This window comes from Triticum urartu, unplaced genomic scaffold, assembly GCF_003073215.2.
Source record: "Triticum urartu cultivar G1812 unplaced genomic scaffold, Tu2.1 TuUngrouped_contig_5018, whole genome shotgun sequence".
NCBI lineage: Eukaryota > Viridiplantae > Streptophyta > Magnoliopsida > Poales > Poaceae > Triticum > Triticum urartu.
The window spans coordinates 2,912-20,869 of NW_024115656.1; the positions used below are offsets into that span (position 1 = coordinate 2,912).

The window sequence follows — 17,958 nt, forward strand, 5'->3', positions numbered from 1 at the left end:
ATGCAAACGAAAGTGAAATCGGGATTTCGGTTCATAAGATAAAATAATTTCAAACTTTGAAATCACATGAAAAAGCATGGGTCTAGGGTGCTGCATGGGAGAGGGTGGGTTCATTAAGGGATGAAATACAACTAGGTCTGCATGCATCCAAATCTCCATCTATATCCAACGGTTGAGCCATGCACGGGACCTCCCATGCATGGGAGAATTGCTTTTCTCCTTTTAGCACACTATGAACCATTCTGTCTAGAAGAAAAAAGGCACCTTCCCAGTAAGCTTGTTGTCGCGAAGTATCAGTCGCTTGAGCGTGCTGCAACCTGCGAGGTCTGCCGGGATGGAGCCGTTCAAGCGGTTTTGCCCAACACTGAGATACTCCAACTTGCCGTTGTCGCACAAACCCTCCGGTATCTCGCCAGAGAGCTGGTTGTTGTCGAGCATAAGGTTGTTAAGCGTGGGGCAACCGGCAAGGGCTTCCGGGATGGAGCCGTTCAATCTGTTGTTCCTGGCGGTGAGCGACTGGAGCATGCCGTTGGTGCAAAGCCCCTCCGGTATTGCGCCAGTGATCTCGTTGTCGTCAACTTCAACATAGACCAACTCAGGTGACTTCTTGCCGAGATCCCGAGGGAGCGTGCCGTTGAGACAATTGCCGAACAATTGCAGAGTCACCAAAGAAGGCAGCCGGCTGATGCTTGCCGGTATCTCACCGGAGAAGTGGTTGAGGAACAAGCTCAACCTTTCAAGCTTTGGCAAGTGACCGAAGGCTTCCGGAATCGGCCCACTAAGCCTGTGATTCTCGGACAGGTCCATCTTCACCAAATTCACCGCGCCGAAAGGACCATCATCGACGACCTCTCCCGTGAGGTTGTTTGCATATATAGCCAGATTCCGCAGATCGAGGTGCCGCAGCGAAGCGCAACGGTACACGCTGGTCGGGAAGGCGCCGGTGATGTTGTTGTTTGAGAGGTTGAGGCTGGTGAGGCCGTAGAGGCCACCGATGGCATCCGGGAACGGGGCGGTGATGTTGATGTTGGCGAGGGAGAGGCTCGTGACGCGGCCGGACGATGTGTCGCAGGTCACGTAGGGCCAGGCGCAGTGGTCCCCCGAGCCCGAAGTGCTCCATGCCGCGAGCACCGGCGGGTCGCTCCACGCGCGCTTGATCTGGATGAGAAGCTGTCTCTCGTCGGCGGCGGCAGCGCGGTGGACGAGCAGCAGCAGCACGAGGAGAAGGGGCGCCATTTTTGGGTTTGTGGAGCTTTCGTGCGTTGTGCTACCCGGTGGACGCGGGCAGAGGGGTATTTGTGCTCCGCCTCTGCGCCGTGTTTGCTTGGAAGCTTAGAAATGAGGTGTCGGTGTCAAACCGTGCGTACTGCATAGTTCACACGAGTCGTTGTGGGATTTTGCCGGTTCATGTTCACGCGAGTCGTTGTGGGGCACTAATCATCGACCGTAGACCCAACGCAACCGCATTCAAATACAGATGCCAAGCTACAAGCTGTGAGTGGGACGTGTGAAAGAATGATTTGATCGAAGTATCTTATTCCATTGATGATCACATATTTATACAAGGGGAACCGGCGCTTATGAGAAGATGCGCCTGTTCGAGAGGATGCGAGGAGCGGATGCGACGGTTGCCTGGAGAGGTTTCCCCACAAACGAGGCGGCGGTTGCCTTGAGAGGATCCCGTGCATGCTGTTATTTACAACAAGGATTATCTCTAATAATTAAATCCTAACAGGATGAAAGAGATTAGCGGTTAATTAGTGGGAAACCAGACGAAAACCATACATCAAGGGCCAAGCCCACACTCGTGCACCGAAGCACCTCATGATGCCAGGGCTTATGGTGAAAACCCTAGTCTTTTTTTTCAGGCTCGACGGCGACAGGGGTGGGCCCACTTCAATTCATAGGTATTCAGTTGAATACCTTTTTTTGCAAAAAAAAAAGGTATATAAAGTGTATAATATGTGCGTGTGTGAGCAAAACGAAAAAACTAACAAAAAATCTGATGGGTGCACGCATTTAGCCCAAAACTGGAACAACGCACTTCTGTTTTCTCCCTCCCCACCCGATGGTTCATTATCTTTGCTTCCTCCCAGCCCAATACGAGAATTGTTAGTCGGCTTGATCGCTCGCACGAAAATACAGAGGGATCCATGAGGACCATCCCACGCAGGCAGAGAACTGCCGCATCGCCTCTCAAAATTCCAATCTCGCGGGCAGGGGCGCACGGCGGCCGTGTTCTATTTTCTTTGCCGGGTATAATCTCCCACTGATTCTGTTTAAATATAATTTTTTCTTTAATTACCATGACGTCCTTACACGTTTCAGTCCGAAATCAAATCTAATTTAATAGCACCAACACATTGAAGTCTGCAGATCTTTCTTTTTAATTATCCTACCTTTTTATCTCAATTTCTTTCTTTAATTAACATCATCTATTTGAATATTTGATTTATTAAGACCACAATCTTTCTTTTAGTTATTCCACCAGCTTACCCATAATCTTTTCTTCAATTAGCCACATCCGTTTAAATATTTTATTTAAGCCCACAATCCTTCATTTAATTAGCTTATTCGCTTAGTTAGCTCGCTCTAAACACGAGGACTATCACTCGTATATTTAGAGCGAGTTGGGATTAGTAAATATGAATGGCGCATAGGTCATTGGTTGTTACACCGAAGACCCAGATAGGAGGTCCTGTGATCAATTCCCACAATGTTGATTTATTTTGACCCAATTACTTTTCGTGGTCTCTATGAAAGACCATAAAAGACCCATTAATGTACAAGTACCTGGCTCAGATCGCTTAGCCTATGTACGAGCCAACATTACAAACTTTATCGTGCACTCAAACCAAACAAAACGGACTAATCCAAACCAACAATACCTATTCCCTTTAATAGTAAATACCTAATACCTATACCTATTTCCTTTAATACTAGTAGGTATAGATATAGATATAGGTTAGGTGTATACCTGATTTCGTGTTTGTGCTACTTGCTTGGTTGCCATTTTTCTTATGACCTGTTTATATGAGGATCTTTTCATAACTTTGTATCGGTTCGGCCGTTTGAGCTTTATCTATAAAGCTGAACGAAACCTGTTTCGACAGATGCATTGGCGACCATCCTGCCCAAGCCAGACGCAAGTCTTCTTTAGTAACCAGTACCATGGTATATCGTACCGTGCAGCTTTGTGACACCAGTAGCATCTCAACAAGCAAGAACACTGATATTTTATTTGTTTCTCTGAATCAATGCAAAAGCACTCCTACAAAAAAGAAGTTGCGTTGAATCTGAAGGCAAGGCATCACAAAAATCAATGTTACCATGCCAAACCTGGATCGAGACACATTTATGAACCAACAATTGTTGTTGGCAGCAAGAATAGCCTAACCTCAAGCTAAATACCGGAAAGCCTTCATATGGTTTAGTCGTGGACCCAAATACATATGGCGCATACAGGGAAGGCGGGAAGGCGACCCAGGGTTTTCACATCTTCGTGACAGACCCTTGCTATATGGAGGTTCAATTTATGGAGGTTGACAAGTGGGCCCATCCATTTTGGACGGAACCTTTGAGAGTGACAAGTCCCTGAAGGATACTCTCTCCATTCCTAAATATAAGCCCTTCTAGATATTCATACGGAGTAAAATGAGTAAATTTACACTCTGAAATATGTCTGTATACATCCATATGTAATCCATATTGAATCTCTACTAAGGCTGATATTTAGAAACGGCGGGAGTACATTGAACCAGGAGGCTTAATCCGTCCAAGAGTTTGTCATGTTCCTCAAACCACACAAGAATGGATAGACAACCAAGATTTGCTTTGACTTGGCTGGCGGATGGTATCTCATAGTTGCGAACATGTATCCCTAGCTTCCGCAGGTTTGTTAGTTCACCAAGTGGCCCGAGAAAGTTGGTTGACTGACGAGACACACCAGTACCTTTGAGCACTTTCAATGCTTCCATAGTTCGATGCCTCCTATTTCATTTGGCATTGTACAACTTTGGTAGTATATATCATGAATCTCAAGTGTCACCAAGCACCGTAACTTTGCTATTTCTTCTGGAATCTTTGGAATTTTTACACCCCAGGGTTCGAATACTACTTCAGGTGGACTATTTGTAAGATGTTGATCCTCCAATGCTCAAGGACATCATGGCACAAAACACGCAATTATTTAAACTCAAAAGGAGATGGGATTTTCACATAATCCCAAAAAATACTAACTAACCGGACATTAGATAAAAATGGACCATTGAATGATGAACGACATGTTTGGGCAACATCATTCAGATGAGTAGGGGTGATTATTCTGTTGTCACAACTGATCATGAGAAATGCAAACTTAATAGCATCCCATATATCATCAAGAGGTCCACTACAATAAATTATTTACACAAATAAATGGAAAAAAGTTGTGTCCATTGGCCCCACAACTTTTTTTGCGGGGACCACCCAATATAATCAGAAAGCAAGTACAAGTTGTTTTAATGGTAGTTGGTACAACAATGAAAATGGTTTTACGTACTCAACTCATATTTAAACATCCAGAGAAGTTTAAATACCAGTTAGGAGGGATACCATTGTAAAGATCAATCACTGGAGCACAAAACATTTGGATCAATGTGTGAAAATCCCATCCTTGGTTGGGCTTGTACAAGTACCAGCACAAATCTGGACGTGTCACCAGTGGTGGTTAGGAACAAACCAAATTTCTCAAATTTCTAGATGAGGATCAAGAGCTCGAATGTGGATCACGTGTGGACTTTGGGGAAATGGACTTGCGCGCATATAAATCCAGAAATAAGAAAAGAGCGGACATGTACACTATATTGTGATGATATTTGCAGAATATAGTACTCCCTCCGATCCATATTACTTGTTGCTCAAACGGATGTATCTAACACTGAAATACGTCTAGATACATCCGTTTGAGAGAAAATTAATATGGATCGGATGGAGTACAAAATTACTGCAATTTGTCAGATGGATAAAAAAATAGAATACAAATGTTGAAATCAAAACTACTATGTACTCCCTCCGTTCCTTTATGTAAGGTGTATTATTTTTGGCACGGTGACAAGGGACATAATTATAGACATGTTAGGACGAAATTACCTTGGCAAATTTGTTAGTGGCAAGTAACCAGTTAGTCCAGTAAAGTAAGAGATACATGCAATTGACACAGAGATGCTTCCCTTCTTTTGCTACAAGGAGAGATACAGACAATCAGGAGAAAGATAGTTTCTTTTTTCTGGAGGGCTAACAAAGGAATTATGAGGAATTAGAAGAAATACATCTTACATTCTAGAATTTCATCAAAAAAAACAATACACCTTTTATAAAGAAACGGAGGGAGTACATAACTGAAAAATAAACAAAAGTTTCAACAATTTTCAAGGATGAACGCCTATGAATTTGCCATGCTACGGGTTCGTTTCTCAAAATCGGGCGCGTATACACACAAGTACCATGATAATTGCATCAAAAAATAAACAAGTTTTTATCAGAAGACAGAGTTTACCTTGTTTCTTGTGAGCGGTCAGCAACTGGGTTCAATGAGTTTGGTTTATCTTAGTTAGATCCCATCCAAATAAAATTTTAGGTTTAAGATGTTAAATTTTTTTACTTCATCCAAAAAAATTATATCATTAAAACACCAAAAGTGGTTTCTCTAAGATTTACTATTAGTTAGTTTATAAATTATAAAAATCTTAATGGTATATACAGAGTAATTTTGTATTTCTGCTCAAGAACTCATCGAATTTCATTATCCTCCAAGTTTCACACGGCTCACCTCTTCTCTCGACGCAAGTAATAACGGAAGCCAAGGCTACTATGGCCCAGTCTTCTCATCTAGGAGGTGCAAACTACGCAGCGCTTCTAGCCTAAACAATAGAACAAGCATCGGATATGAAATCCCGAAACCTTCTCCTCTGCCCCTGGGGTATAGGGCTCGAAGATGTGTGGGGCAAAGACAATGGCCACAATTTATTTATACTAAATATTTTTATTTCCTAACAATTATAACTCATTTTCTCGACATATAATATTAAGTACCACTATTTCTATCATTGCTTAACAATGTAACAATGGAACTAATTATCAAGATACAATATTTTAGGTTTTAGTATAAATAGAGTTCTCTGACAATGGAACTACATATATTGCGAACAAAGTGACATTAGTGTTTCGCTTTCAAGACACACTCTTAGGGATACTTAGTTAAGTTTGCAATATATTGGCACAAAAACAAAAAATAAACAAAGTGTATGTGGCACAAATTAATTTGGACCACTTAGATGAATTGCAATGTATGTGTTTGTGTATATATATTTAGTCTCTCAATATCATGGCAAAGAACTCTAAAATTGAGAGAGGTTTCTAGAGTGCATGTTATCCTTTTTAGGCTTTAGTATAAATAGAAGGGATAATTATGAGCACAATAAATATAAGATCCTATAATATAAAAAATATCTTTGAGAGTTTGTCCTTCAATTTTTGCATTTGTCATTCACCGATTATTTCATGTCCAAATATATCTTTCATCTTCATGGGTTCAATAGTTAGCTGGTGTCGCACGCATACTTTGCACTTGGTCCTGAAGCAACATAATTCAGTTTAACTTGCATCAAATATGTCTAGTTTTTTTCAATTGCTTGATCCATACTTCATCATGTCCCCAGCTAGTATTTATGCATATTAGATGAAAATGTTGTTGTTTTACAACGAGATAAATACACTAAAAGTCACAGAACTTGCACATAGTGGTCAATTTGGTGCACAAACTTACAAAATACATGTTTTTAGTCCATAAACTTGCATAAAGGTGCAAATACGGTTACATTTCACGTATGCGGACGTATCTTGCCTGCGTGCCAGGCCAGCTTGGCGAGGACCCCTTGTCAGCCACTGTAACAGTTTTCACATGGTAGATTTGCAGAAAAAGCATCGGCTTTTTTTATTCACGTACCGAGCCCCTCAAATAAAATAAAATAAAACATTTGCTCTGGTTGCATTCGAACACACAGCCACCAGACAGGTAATGATAGAAGACTAGATAGCACGACTATAACTTATATTCTCGGACAAAAAAATAAAAAAGAAATCAATCTAACTGAACCTGTGACCTCGTGCTCATAGGTGACTAAGCTAAACACTATGCTACGACGGCAAAAGGATTTCCTGATAAAGAGATAAACATTATTTATGTTGTTATTTCTGTAGTTCTATGTATAAGAAAATAACTCATATAATAGTGTTTTTGACATTTAAAAAAAGGTTCATGTGTTAGAAAAAAAGTACGTCACATTTAATGTAACATTTAAACATTGTAAAAAATATTTGTGTTAAAAAACATACATTACACTTTAAAATTTTACGCATTTAAAAAACAATGCTCATGAATTTTTAAGATTTTTATAAAATGTACAAAAATGTTTGCATACTTTAAAAAATACTTCCTACCTTCCAAAGAAATGTTTAACATGTATTTGGATTTTTTTAAATTTTTATTTGAAAAAATGGTAATCATATGTTTAAAAAATATTAAACATGTATAAAAATGTTTTTAGATGTTTATCTAAAAGGATAGCGTGTATGAAAGAAAACATCAAAACATATATTTTTAAAACTGTTAATCATGTATTTGGAAAATATGAAAGGTGTATAAAATTGTTTCTGTTGTATACAAAAATGTACAGTGTGTACGTAAAAGTAGACATCAAAACATATATGAAAAATATATGTATTTCAAAAATGCTAAACATCTATAAGAATATTGTTTGGCTATATAGTATTGTACTATCTCCGTCCTGGTTTGTTGGTCCTTTTTTATTTAACTGACAAAATGTTAATGCATGCAATCACAAATTATATCATTGGATTCATATTTGAACATAGTTTCCAATGATACTATTTTTTGTGACATATATTAACATTTCATTAACTAAATTTATGGTTAAAAATTAGCACAAAATACTTGAGGACCAGTAAATCAGAACGAAGGTAGTAGTGCGTACTGGTGGACTGAGGCCGTATATACTTACGTAATTAAGTACATCGGCGTCATTATATACTTAGAAATGTAAGTATATAGCATTATAATTACGTTGGTTTGTACATTGGCGACAGTCGCATGTAGGGAGCACTGTAAACATGGCACAATGTTGCTAAAAAGGATAAGCTGAGGGCTTTTCTGCAAATCTACGATGCAAGAACTGTTAATTGGCTGACTGTGGGACCCGGACATGCTGGCGTGCCACGCAGGCAACGGATACACCCCGTGTACGCAAAATGTGACCGTATTTGCACCTCCGTGCAAGTTCGTGGACCAGAAACACGTATTTTACAAGTTTTTGCACTAAACTGACCGCCACACGCAAGTTCTATGACTCCCAGTGTATTTACCTCTTTTACAACAAGGAGCAAGTTTTCCCCTAAGTTGTGAACCAAGGTATCAATTCGTGGAGTTCTTCTACCGGCCAATGATCAGTACATGCACACAACTAAGACACTTCAGTTGGCCCCCAACACTTCTAGTGAGGTTATCAATCTCACTAGCTAGCTAGCTAGCTTTGCTAGTTACAAGTATTCATATATCTTGTGGTTGGAAATGATTTTTGTAAGCAATGAAAGCAAAAGTTCATATTATACAAGAATGGAAGATAAAGTGCTCGAGGTTGTGATTATGAGGAATAATGGACCGAGGTCCATAACTTCACTAGTGGCATCAATCCACAAAAGCATTGGTGTGGTAAGCAAATCACACTTGTGTATCGATCGAATTTTAGTGTTTATATGTTTAAAGTTTCGGGACAAACGAGTTATTTCGTATTCTGAGCGAAAAAACAACTACAAAAAAGTGAATAGTAGCATTTATATAGTATGTATTTTGTTGTAATTTGCTCGGAATACGACATAAATAATTTATCCATGTATGTTGCCAAACAATTTAAAAAATATTTGACTATTTTTCTTATGTTTAGTTATTTTTTTCCAATTCAGGTGCGTGCGCACCTAGTTAGGTTCACTGATGCATTTTTGATCTTTTCATTTATTACACAAATGAAACGCTAGCTATACTAGAGATGATACCTCGCGCGTTACTGTGGGAGTTGGTTGAAGTTATTTCATTGGGATTTGTTTGTATGAAACATGAGCATTTAGACAAACAATATGTGAATTGAAACTAACATATAATTTACTATTATATTTGTTTATTCTATAGATGTAGAATATTTAATATGAGTACTCCATTTGTCCTGGTTTATCAGACCCCCTTTTATTTTTGGTTGAAGTTTAATCATAGATGTAACTAATAAAATATAAATTATATGTAACAAAAACTATATCATTGGAAACCTCTTTCGAGTACAAATTCAACTCTATACTTATTTCACACATATTTTATATTTTGATAGTTAAATAAATGGTCAAAGTTTAACGCAAAATTAGAGGGAGGCTAATAAACCGAGACGGAGGAGGCAGTATGCATGGTTCATTCCAATGTGGGTGTTTTCGCATGCATAGTGGCATGATTAGGTGACATATTTGCATGTTAAGACAATTGAAGTTTGTGGGGGTCAAGTCGTTAGGTCATGCATGGGGCATTGTATGGTGGCATAGTTGCATGTTAAGAGAATTAGAGTTACAGGGGATCAACTCTCTAGGTACATAGGATTAGCAACCGCCTTGTGTCCAAACTCCATATGTCTAGTGTTCCTTTTATTTTATTTTTCAAACCCACACTAATATCCGTGTAAGATCTAGAGTCCCATAAACCGGCTGGCTAATAGTGAAGAACAACCACTTAAGTTTTAGCAAAGCAGAGTAACTGTATGTAATTTATAGATCTTTTATCCAAAGGAAAAAACAAATTGAACTAATTGATGGATCATTTTGGAATGTGAAAACAAGGGAGTGTGGATGCAATCTTGGACATGCTTTTTTAAAGCTACCTTGGACATGCTTAGAAGGGAGTGAGGATGTGCTAATTCATGTTTCCACTGATACTTGAAACTGAATTAAATTCATTTTTTCGGGCAAGACAAAAAGAACCTTCGTTATGCGATACAAAAAAATTGTTTTTCAAGGCCCGTGGTGGTCTTTTCTTCTTTCTTTTATGTTTTCTTGAGTGTGTCTGTACTGATGCCTCAGCAGACTATTTTATTTTGTTGCACTTGAACCCTAATATATGACTGTGATAGTGGCTTTATTTATGAAGCGTGTACTTTTTGAGAACGGACGTTTGGCTGTCGGCCTCCATGGAGGCCTTTTTTTTGAAAACAAATCAAATTTCAAACTTTTCGGTTTCCACAAAATCTAAAAAAAATTATGCAAGTAAACCATGATGTTATGTGTATGTGTGTAAAATTTTAGGATAAAAAACATTGAAATGCGATATGTACAAAAAGACAAATTCATGGCTTAGGAGGATGAATAGTATCATGTGTTAAAAAAGCCCCAAATTTATCTTTTTTGCACTGCCCTCATTTGAACATATTTTGCCCTGAAACTTTACGCACATGTGTGTTATGCCTTCCTGTATATCTGTGTTTTTTTCAGAATTTTTTGAGACGCAGAAAATATAAAATTTGATGAAATTAGAGTTTTTCAAAACCGAGCTCCATGGAGCTCGGCCTCCAAAGACAATATTCGGTATTTTTTGAGAAAATAAATCATTTTTCCTGAGGCTCAGCTCTTGTCCATAACCTCGGGAAATAGCAAAGATCCCATGAGAGAGAGAAAAAAATATCCCAACTCGCTTTCACCCTCAAAGATCCAATCTTTTTTGCAAGTGTCCGCTCCAGCCAGAACACAAAGGAAGGCCTCTGGATTGATAGGCCCCCTGCAACTCTATCCCCTTCCTCCCAGCGGCGCCATCACCATTGCCGCCCGCAGCTATCCGGCGACATGGGTCTGCCCATGGCGCGCGGCCCGTGCTGCTGCTCGCCGTCATCGTCGTCCTCCTCCTCCTCGCCGTGGATGCTGCAGGCCCAGCTCCCCAAGAACCCCCACCCTCCACGTGAGCGCTCCAGTCTCTTGACGTCTTGTCAGATATCTGCATGTTTTTTCCTATCTTATCTTCTTCCCCGTGCAAGAACCACCCCCTTATCTACAAGGTGCTGTGATTTTGCGAACAGAACAGAAAAATGTTAGTAGTCCAGACTTCAGTTTCTGAATGTTACCTGACCGTTGATGCTTTGTCTGAATGACACTATCAGTACATGTTTGGATATTCGGTAGGCCACACATAATATGAATTTTCTTTTTTCTGTGGTGGATGCAGTGAGTGGGAGGTCAGTTTGCTCTGAATCGTTGAGAGTTCTGGCCCTGCATCTCTTGCTCAATCGGCACGCTAATCTTAGCCGGCGCTGGGGTGACATCACCAGAACTGCTGCATCTTCATCCGGTTTGCTTCAGATAACAGGGAACATGTCAGGCAGCTCACCAAAAATAAAGGTGTACACTCTGAATTAAATCACATATGTGCTCTTTGTTTTCTGAATTTTGGTACAGAAAATGAGCACATTGTCAATTCCAGGTGGATGCCGAAAGAACATCCCTTGATGGTGCTCTTGACAGGAATGCGCAGTTCGACATGATCTACGAGGACATGTCTTCTTGGATGAATGGGGCACACACAAGTGGCAACAGTTTGCAGTATAACTTGTTGATGCAAAACATCCATGTGTTACAGAGTAGTTTGGCTGCTCAAGATTTGGTGTTGCTGGAGAGAGATATCCTTGTACATATTGAACAGCTTGGAGCTCTGAAATGGTTTAACGCGTCGAGGTCCGGTGCCACCATAACACATACCTCACATGCACCAGATTTTGCACTCCCTTGGAATGATACTGAATTTGCTCCGGTGACTCCTCTCGATGAGCAAAGCGATGATCAATTGGTGATTATTCGAAGTGGGAAAAGCCAAGAGAGGAAATTGAAGAGAATTAGAGCATCAGAAAAGGTATCTGTGGTTTGTGTAAAAGCATCCTCACAAAAACCAAGAAAATCACGCAGGTCCACCAGTAGTCAATTTATATCTGAGTGGAAAAACTATCCAGGCCGGCGAAGGAGCATAGTTCGGGAACAGTCGGACTTGCTGGTGACTATCAAGGTATCCCCCTCACATCAGTATTCTCATTGGCATATTGTTCATGTCCTCGTCTGTAACGTTTTCTGAATGTGCGTGTTCCCAGGAATGTGCAAACCTTGAGAAGATCAGGGAGAACATGGTGAAGGAAGGGCAGGAGGTCTGCTATGATAAGTGGGCCAAAGCAGCTGGAGTTGATGAAGCGGTCCTGAAGAGTAGACTGCAAGCAGGCTACTGCTGCAGAGAGAGGTTACTGGTGACCACCGAGTGGCTTGTCAAGTACATTGCAAGGACATACACCGGAATGGGAACAGCTTTCGAGGATCTACTCCAGGTTGCAAGCTTATACTTTTAACCTCTCCTTATCTCCTGTACCTACAACTAGCAACCTTTTGTAACCGGCCTTGTTGGAAATGACAATGCAGGCTGGGAAAATGGGTGTCCTTGATGGCGCTGAGAGGTTCGACAGCCAGAGAGGATGCAAATTCTCAACCTATGTGAAGTACTGGATAAGGAAACCCATGCTAGCGCTCCTTGCTGAAAATTCTGGAGTGATCCAGCTCCCCGTATGCCTCTGAAACCAATAACTATTTCGACATGTGTCAGCTTGTGCTTCATGCAAGAAAAGAAAAGCATATACCTTTGTTGATGATATGGAACTGACAATGGAATTGTGCAAGTGTAGGCAAGGATGGATTGTATCATCCGAAAGGTCAGGGAAGCTAAGCGGGCAATTCGATCCAGCACTGGGAGGAATCCAATAGACGCGGAGATCGCGACCTTCATTGGCGCGTCGGTTGCCAATGTTAGATTGGCGCGGAAGTGCTCCCGTCGTGTCGTTTCACTCTACATGGAGGTCGGGGCCGGACAGAACGCCAAGTTCATGGTATTGCCCTCTAGCCTCCTCTAAATGCCCTCTCACATTCAGAAACCAGAGTTATGAATGATCAATGAATCCATGGAAATGTATAAATTTTTCAGATAAGAGATTAACAACTCCCCAATTATCTCAAAAACTACAGTTAGTTCATACAGTATGTCGATTTGAACGGCGAATAAGTCTGTCTGAAGGGTGTTTGAACTGCAGGACGTGACCCCAGACACATCACTAGAAGATCCAGAGGAGGCCATCTTCCGGAGGCAGCTGAGGGAGAGGCTGCTCATGGTTCTGGACAGGCTCCCGGCGAGAGAAGGGCGTGTGCTGAAGCTGCGGCACGGCCTCGAGGATGGCAGGTGCCGGTCCCTGGAGCAGATCGGAGGCATTTACCACGTGTCCAAGGAGTGGATCAGGAAGATTGAGAAGTCGGCCATGTCCAAGCTCAGGAACGAGGATGTGCATGGTGAGCTCAAGGACTTCTGCGGATTCTAGAGCTGCTAGCTACCTTACTAGTGCAGATTGGCACAAGGTAGCTCAGCCATGAGGCCTAATTTTCACTGAGATTGTGATAGAGTTCCATAGGAGTTTGTATATATTTGAACCACATCGCAGCGGATGACACACTTGTCCTGATGGTGGCTGATGGGTACATGTACAGGGTTTAACCTGATTATATGTTGGTGAATAGACAATGAATAATGAAGTTCTTTATTTTTCAGTTTTCTTTGTCCGGTTGTTTAACTAGCTGCCGGACGGCCATTTTAATTGTTTCTTCTTTCTTTTTCATTTGTAACAGACAATGATCGATCAGTTGGTAGCCGATGACATGCTAAATACAAACGTTTAAATTATTATGGTGTGAAACAGGGTTAGAATGGTGTTTCTATGCGCAAAAAAATAATAAAAAAGTAGAAACAAAAGATAATCTTTTATAGGGATTAAAGGTTCCAATACATATTTTTGAGGTTATACTTATTGGGCATCTACTGGATTTGCTCTAAACCTTGGAAATAAAGCCCCTAAAAGGTAGGAAAATACAAAACATGAATGATAGTAAGCACGCAATCGATGTTAAGTCCCCTAGAAGCAGAAGCACCAATACATTGATGGGTCAGCTAGCCGCCGTACTTGGCCTTGTAGTCCCTCCACAGCTCCTGCACGGACTTGCCCATAATCTGCAGGAAGTCGTCGTCGCTGTAGCCGTCCTTGAGCCTCTGGTTGAGCACCGCCATGAACCCCGGCCTCAGCTGGTCGCAGTAGTCCAGGAACCACGCCGTCACGTCATAGCCCGTGTCCCAGCTGTCCCCCTGCCCAGGCTGCAACCAGTACGGCGCCGCATAGCCGGCACGCAGCCGGACGAAGTCGGCCATCCCCTCGTAGATCCAACTGTGAGTCTGGTTCGTGTCCTGCTGCCCCCATTGCCACACGTGCGTCACCTCGTGGTACAGCAGCCCCGTCACCAGCGTCCTCACGTCGCCGGTGATGTTGTTGACGTAGCCCGCGTTGAGCGTGATGCTGCTCTCGCTGTCGCGTTCGAAGGCGAGGATGTTGGTGTTTATGAAGTTGACGACGAGCTTGACGCGGTCGTCCATGGCGGCTCGGCGGTCCTCGGGCGCCGTCTGGTTGAAGATTTTCCAGGTGAAGAAGGAGGCCTCCGACATGACCTGCACCGCGTACCCCACGCCGTATTCCTCGTCGAAGCGCTGCCCGCCGGGGGTCGTCGACGCGTTGTTCATTGCCGTGAACCTCACGCCGGCAGCCGTGGTGGCGAGGCCGGCGACCACGAGTAAGGAAGCCAACACTGGCGTGAAGTGCTTCATCATGATTTAGCTTGTGTCTGAGTGGATGAGTGGCCGACCGGCCTCAAATTTATAGGCACATCCTTGACAAGTGACACTAAGGCCTAGCCGGCAGGTTTTACTAATATAATGCTAGATAGAATCCTTAGTTGAAACTAGTTCAACAGTGACAATAAATACTTGTCATCACCTTCTTGATTATTCTGTTACTAGCAGTCAGCATATCGTACTTGCGTTCGTCACCTTTGTCCTGCATTTGTAGTATTGCTCTCACGAGCACCCCATAAATCGGCTAAGGGCATCTTTGATTCGTAGGATTTTGAGAACATAGTAATACGAAAAGTATAAGGTTAAAGTTGTATGCCCATTTGAATCCTATTAGATTAGCAATGAGTGTTTGATGACGCAGGAAAAACAAAGGAATCGTAAAAAAAGGTTGGAGTGGATGTTAGATTTTCTATAAAATATAGTACAAAAGATTTCATATAAAAAAATCCTATGAGATTCAATCATATGAATTAAAGGACTAACATAAAAAAATCCTAAGGATTTCAATCCTTCAAAAATCTTATAAAATTCCTTTAAATCAAAGAAGCCCTACAAATCGGCTCAAGGGCGGGTACAGCGACGAAGACTTCGTGAAGATTATGGGCAAGTGCGTGCAGGAGCTGTGGAGGGATTACAAGGCCAAGTAGGGAGGCTAGCTGATCCATCCATGTAGCTTCTAGGGGACTTAGCATCGATTGTGTGCTTTCTATTATCCATGTTTCATATTTTCATACCTTTTAGGGGCTTTATTTCCATGGTTTAGACTCATGCGGAATCTAGTTTCAAAGAGCACATTGTGAGGATTCCAACGGTTAAAATAGATCTTAATTCCGATGTTTGGTTTAAAGTTATGGCTTTTGATTTTAAAAAAATCAAATTAAATGTGGTTAAGCTTGTCAGCTTGAGTATTTTTTTCTAATATATGGATTAGAGGAGACTAGCACTTTCCAAATCTTTCCGGTGAATTAATTAACACCTAGTCAGTTACCTTTGGCCTAATAGGCTAATATTTTAATTTGCACATCACTCTCGTGCTAGTGTATCTTGTTGAGGTGATTTTTGGTTTACTCGGTGTCCGGTCGCTAGTGTATGTTGGGCTGTCTTCTTCGCATTCACATTGCTTTGTTATTTGTATTATTTCTATTTATAGACCAACTAGATTTATACTAATATAGAGTATATTAATTAAACTAATCTATTTGCAGCTGCGGCCTGCCCAAGCTTGGAAGCACCGTACCGGACATCTGAACCTGCTTTCATACACGTCCAACAGCTTAACATGGATCAACATGGCTCATGTATGAACCGTCAAATATATACTATTGGTGTCTATATCTATTCCAAATGTCTCATGTATCAAACGCTCGTACGTAGGAGAGCCTCCACAGTCCACACACTACATATACACATTACGCACAAGTGGTTTCTGTCAGACGGCCCTTAGGGTGTCATCCGCTAGGCTTTACTGGATGACAAATGGACTAAGTGAATTCATTTGGTTTCTAGGTTGATGTTGATCAATCTAACCCAGACGTCACATATGTTTTAGTGGAGGTTAACCATTGATCATGTCTTCATTGTGAAGTATATGTATGCGGATCTTATGGATTCTGGACCTATTTTTTGTCAAAAATATATTTAGAAAACAAAGGTTTCTTCCGAGATCAAAGTTTTCATGTGGTTTTTGTATATGGAGGTAGTTCTCACCAAAGATAACCTTGCTAAACATAATTGGCATTGTAGCAAAAATGTTGTTTTTTGTGATGCAAAGGAGACAATTCACCATTTATTTATGTCATGTCCATTTATTACCTTGATGTAGCGCACGGTCCATGTTACTTACAATTTAGTACTGCCAATGAGTATTCAAATTTGTTTGGAAATTGGTTGAGTGGGATTTATCATAAGTTGAAGAGCCAAATTCATGTGGGAGTCTAGGCAATTTGCCAGAATGACTATGTTTTTAACAGATCATCTACTCATAATTTCTTGCAGTTGATCTACATGGCTACTACTTCAATCCATATATGGCCATCACTGTAGCATGTGGACGCATGAGCGCTTGTGGCCTCTGGGTGCAACTGACTGGAAACGATTGCTCGGGGTTTATTCAACCAATTTGACTAGCAAGCTACTCGTAGATTATGGAAGAGCTATTGAAAAACAGTAAAACAGAGCCACCTAGGCCTTCTCACAGCGACTTGACACTCTCAACCATTAGATTTACTCATTAACGCACTAGATCGCTCCGTTGTCCCACTAGACGCCGCCAGGATTTTTAAGGTTGGCACACCATGCGCTTCCCAGCCAGCCAACGTTAATGGGTTGCTGCTCCCGAGATTGTCCTCGACGCATTCTCCTAAATCGGGCTGAGAAAACTGCGCGGTCCATACTTTTCTGGCTGGCCTTGCACGCACGAGAGAAGACCCCTTTCCATCTCAAAAGAAAAGAAAGAGAGAGAGACCCCTCAGAAAAAGAGAGAGAGAGATCGTTCCCGACCGCTCGCCTTCCCGTATTCTTGTAACCGCTCCCAAAGTCTAATCCCACCTAATCGCAAATTACGCCAGCACACCATTAGATCCATCGTAGGTCTCATAATCGCAAATGACGCAGTGGATGTATGCATTTCTCGATCTCTCTCGATTTCTAATAAATTTCTAAGATCTCTTTTTTTCACCAATTCGTAATACTCCCTCCTTTCCTAAATATTTGTCTTTTAGATATTTCAAATAGACTATCACATACGAACATATATAGACATGTTTTAGAGTGTAGATTCACTCATTTTGCTCCATATGTAGTCACTTATTGAAATCTCTAGAAACACAAACATTTAGAAACGGAGGAAGTAGTACATATCAATGTGAATAATTAATAAGATGGTCGCATGCATCGTTCAGATGCAGAGGACGGGGGTCTATCCTCCTTTTAAAAAAAAATATCAATGTGAAGAAGCTTTGTGAGTGAATGTCTTCCGAGTCATTTGAGCGATTGAGCGACGCGGCGGCGGCACCGGTGAAGAAGCTGCTACCAGTCATCTGCAGTGTAACTTTGATCGGCCTGAGCTCCTGGGTGGAAAGCATCAGGTTCAGGTGTTCTGCCGCTGATTCGAGCCCCTTTGCTCC

General features: G+C 41.5%; 3 protein-coding genes across 5 annotated transcripts; 1 reads left to right on the forward strand and 2 right to left on the reverse strand.

Moving 5' to 3' along the window:
- Positions 1-246: 246 nt before the first annotated feature.
- On the reverse strand, positions 247-1,236 carry LOC125528655 (receptor-like protein kinase 5). The gene is made up of 2 exons (XM_048693095.1): positions 462-1,236; positions 247-317 (listed from the first exon to the last, which is right to left on the reverse strand). Exons 1-2 carry the CDS (start codon positions 1,234-1,236, stop codon positions 247-249), a joined length of 846 nt encoding a protein of 281 aa, XP_048549052.1.
- Positions 1,237-10,811: 9,575 nt separating this feature from the next.
- On the forward strand, positions 10,812-13,704 carry LOC125528657 (RNA polymerase sigma factor sigC). Of its 3 annotated transcripts, none has more exons than XM_048693099.1 (7): positions 10,812-11,167; positions 11,303-11,475; positions 11,558-12,133; positions 12,216-12,443; positions 12,535-12,675; positions 12,795-12,995; positions 13,181-13,320. In XM_048693099.1, exons 1-7 carry the CDS (start codon positions 10,927-10,929, stop codon positions 13,187-13,189), a joined length of 1,569 nt encoding a protein of 522 aa, XP_048549056.1. In that variant the 5' UTR covers positions 10,812-10,926; the 3' UTR covers positions 13,190-13,320. The 3 variants fall into 3 exon arrangements, with proteins under 3 accessions (XP_048549056.1, XP_048549055.1, XP_048549054.1); XM_048693098.1 differs by having other exon boundaries at positions 10,813-11,038; positions 13,197-13,704; XM_048693097.1 differs by having other exon boundaries at positions 10,814-11,167; positions 13,197-13,704.
- Positions 13,705-14,021: 317 nt separating this feature from the next.
- LOC125528656 lies at positions 14,022-14,809 on the reverse strand. Its single transcript, XM_048693096.1, has one exon. The coding sequence runs from the start codon at positions 14,807-14,809 to the stop codon at positions 14,102-14,104; it is 708 nt and encodes a 235-aa protein (XP_048549053.1). The 3' UTR covers positions 14,022-14,101.
- Positions 14,810-17,958: the final 3,149 nt, after the last annotated feature.

What these genes read in the sequence shown, in the direction of transcription:
- LOC125528656 (XM_048693096.1), bottom strand. Translation starts at nt 14,809, where the DNA reads ATGATGAAGCACTTCACGCCAGTGTTGGCTTCCTTACTCGTGGTCGCC.
- LOC125528657 (XM_048693097.1), top strand. Translation starts at nt 10,927, where the DNA reads ATGGGTCTGCCCATGGCGCGCGGCCCGTGCTGCTGCTCGCCGTCATCG. An exon ending in GCAGCTCACCAAAAATAAAG is followed by an intron (nt 11,476 to 11,557) that starts GTGTACACTCTG and finishes TGTCAATTCCAG; the next exon opens with GTGGATGCCGAAAGAACATC. An exon ending in GACAGAACGCCAAGTTCATG is followed by an intron (nt 12,996 to 13,196) that starts GTATTGCCCTCT and finishes TTTGAACTGCAG; the next exon opens with GACGTGACCCCAGACACATC.
- LOC125528655 (XM_048693095.1), bottom strand. Translation starts at nt 1,236, where the DNA reads ATGGCGCCCCTTCTCCTCGTGCTGCTGCTGCTCGTCCACCGCGCTGCC. An exon ending in CATCCCGGAAGCCCTTGCCG is followed by an intron (nt 318 to 461) that starts GTTGCCCCACGC and finishes CAGACCTCGCAG; the next exon opens with GTTGCAGCACGCTCAAGCGA.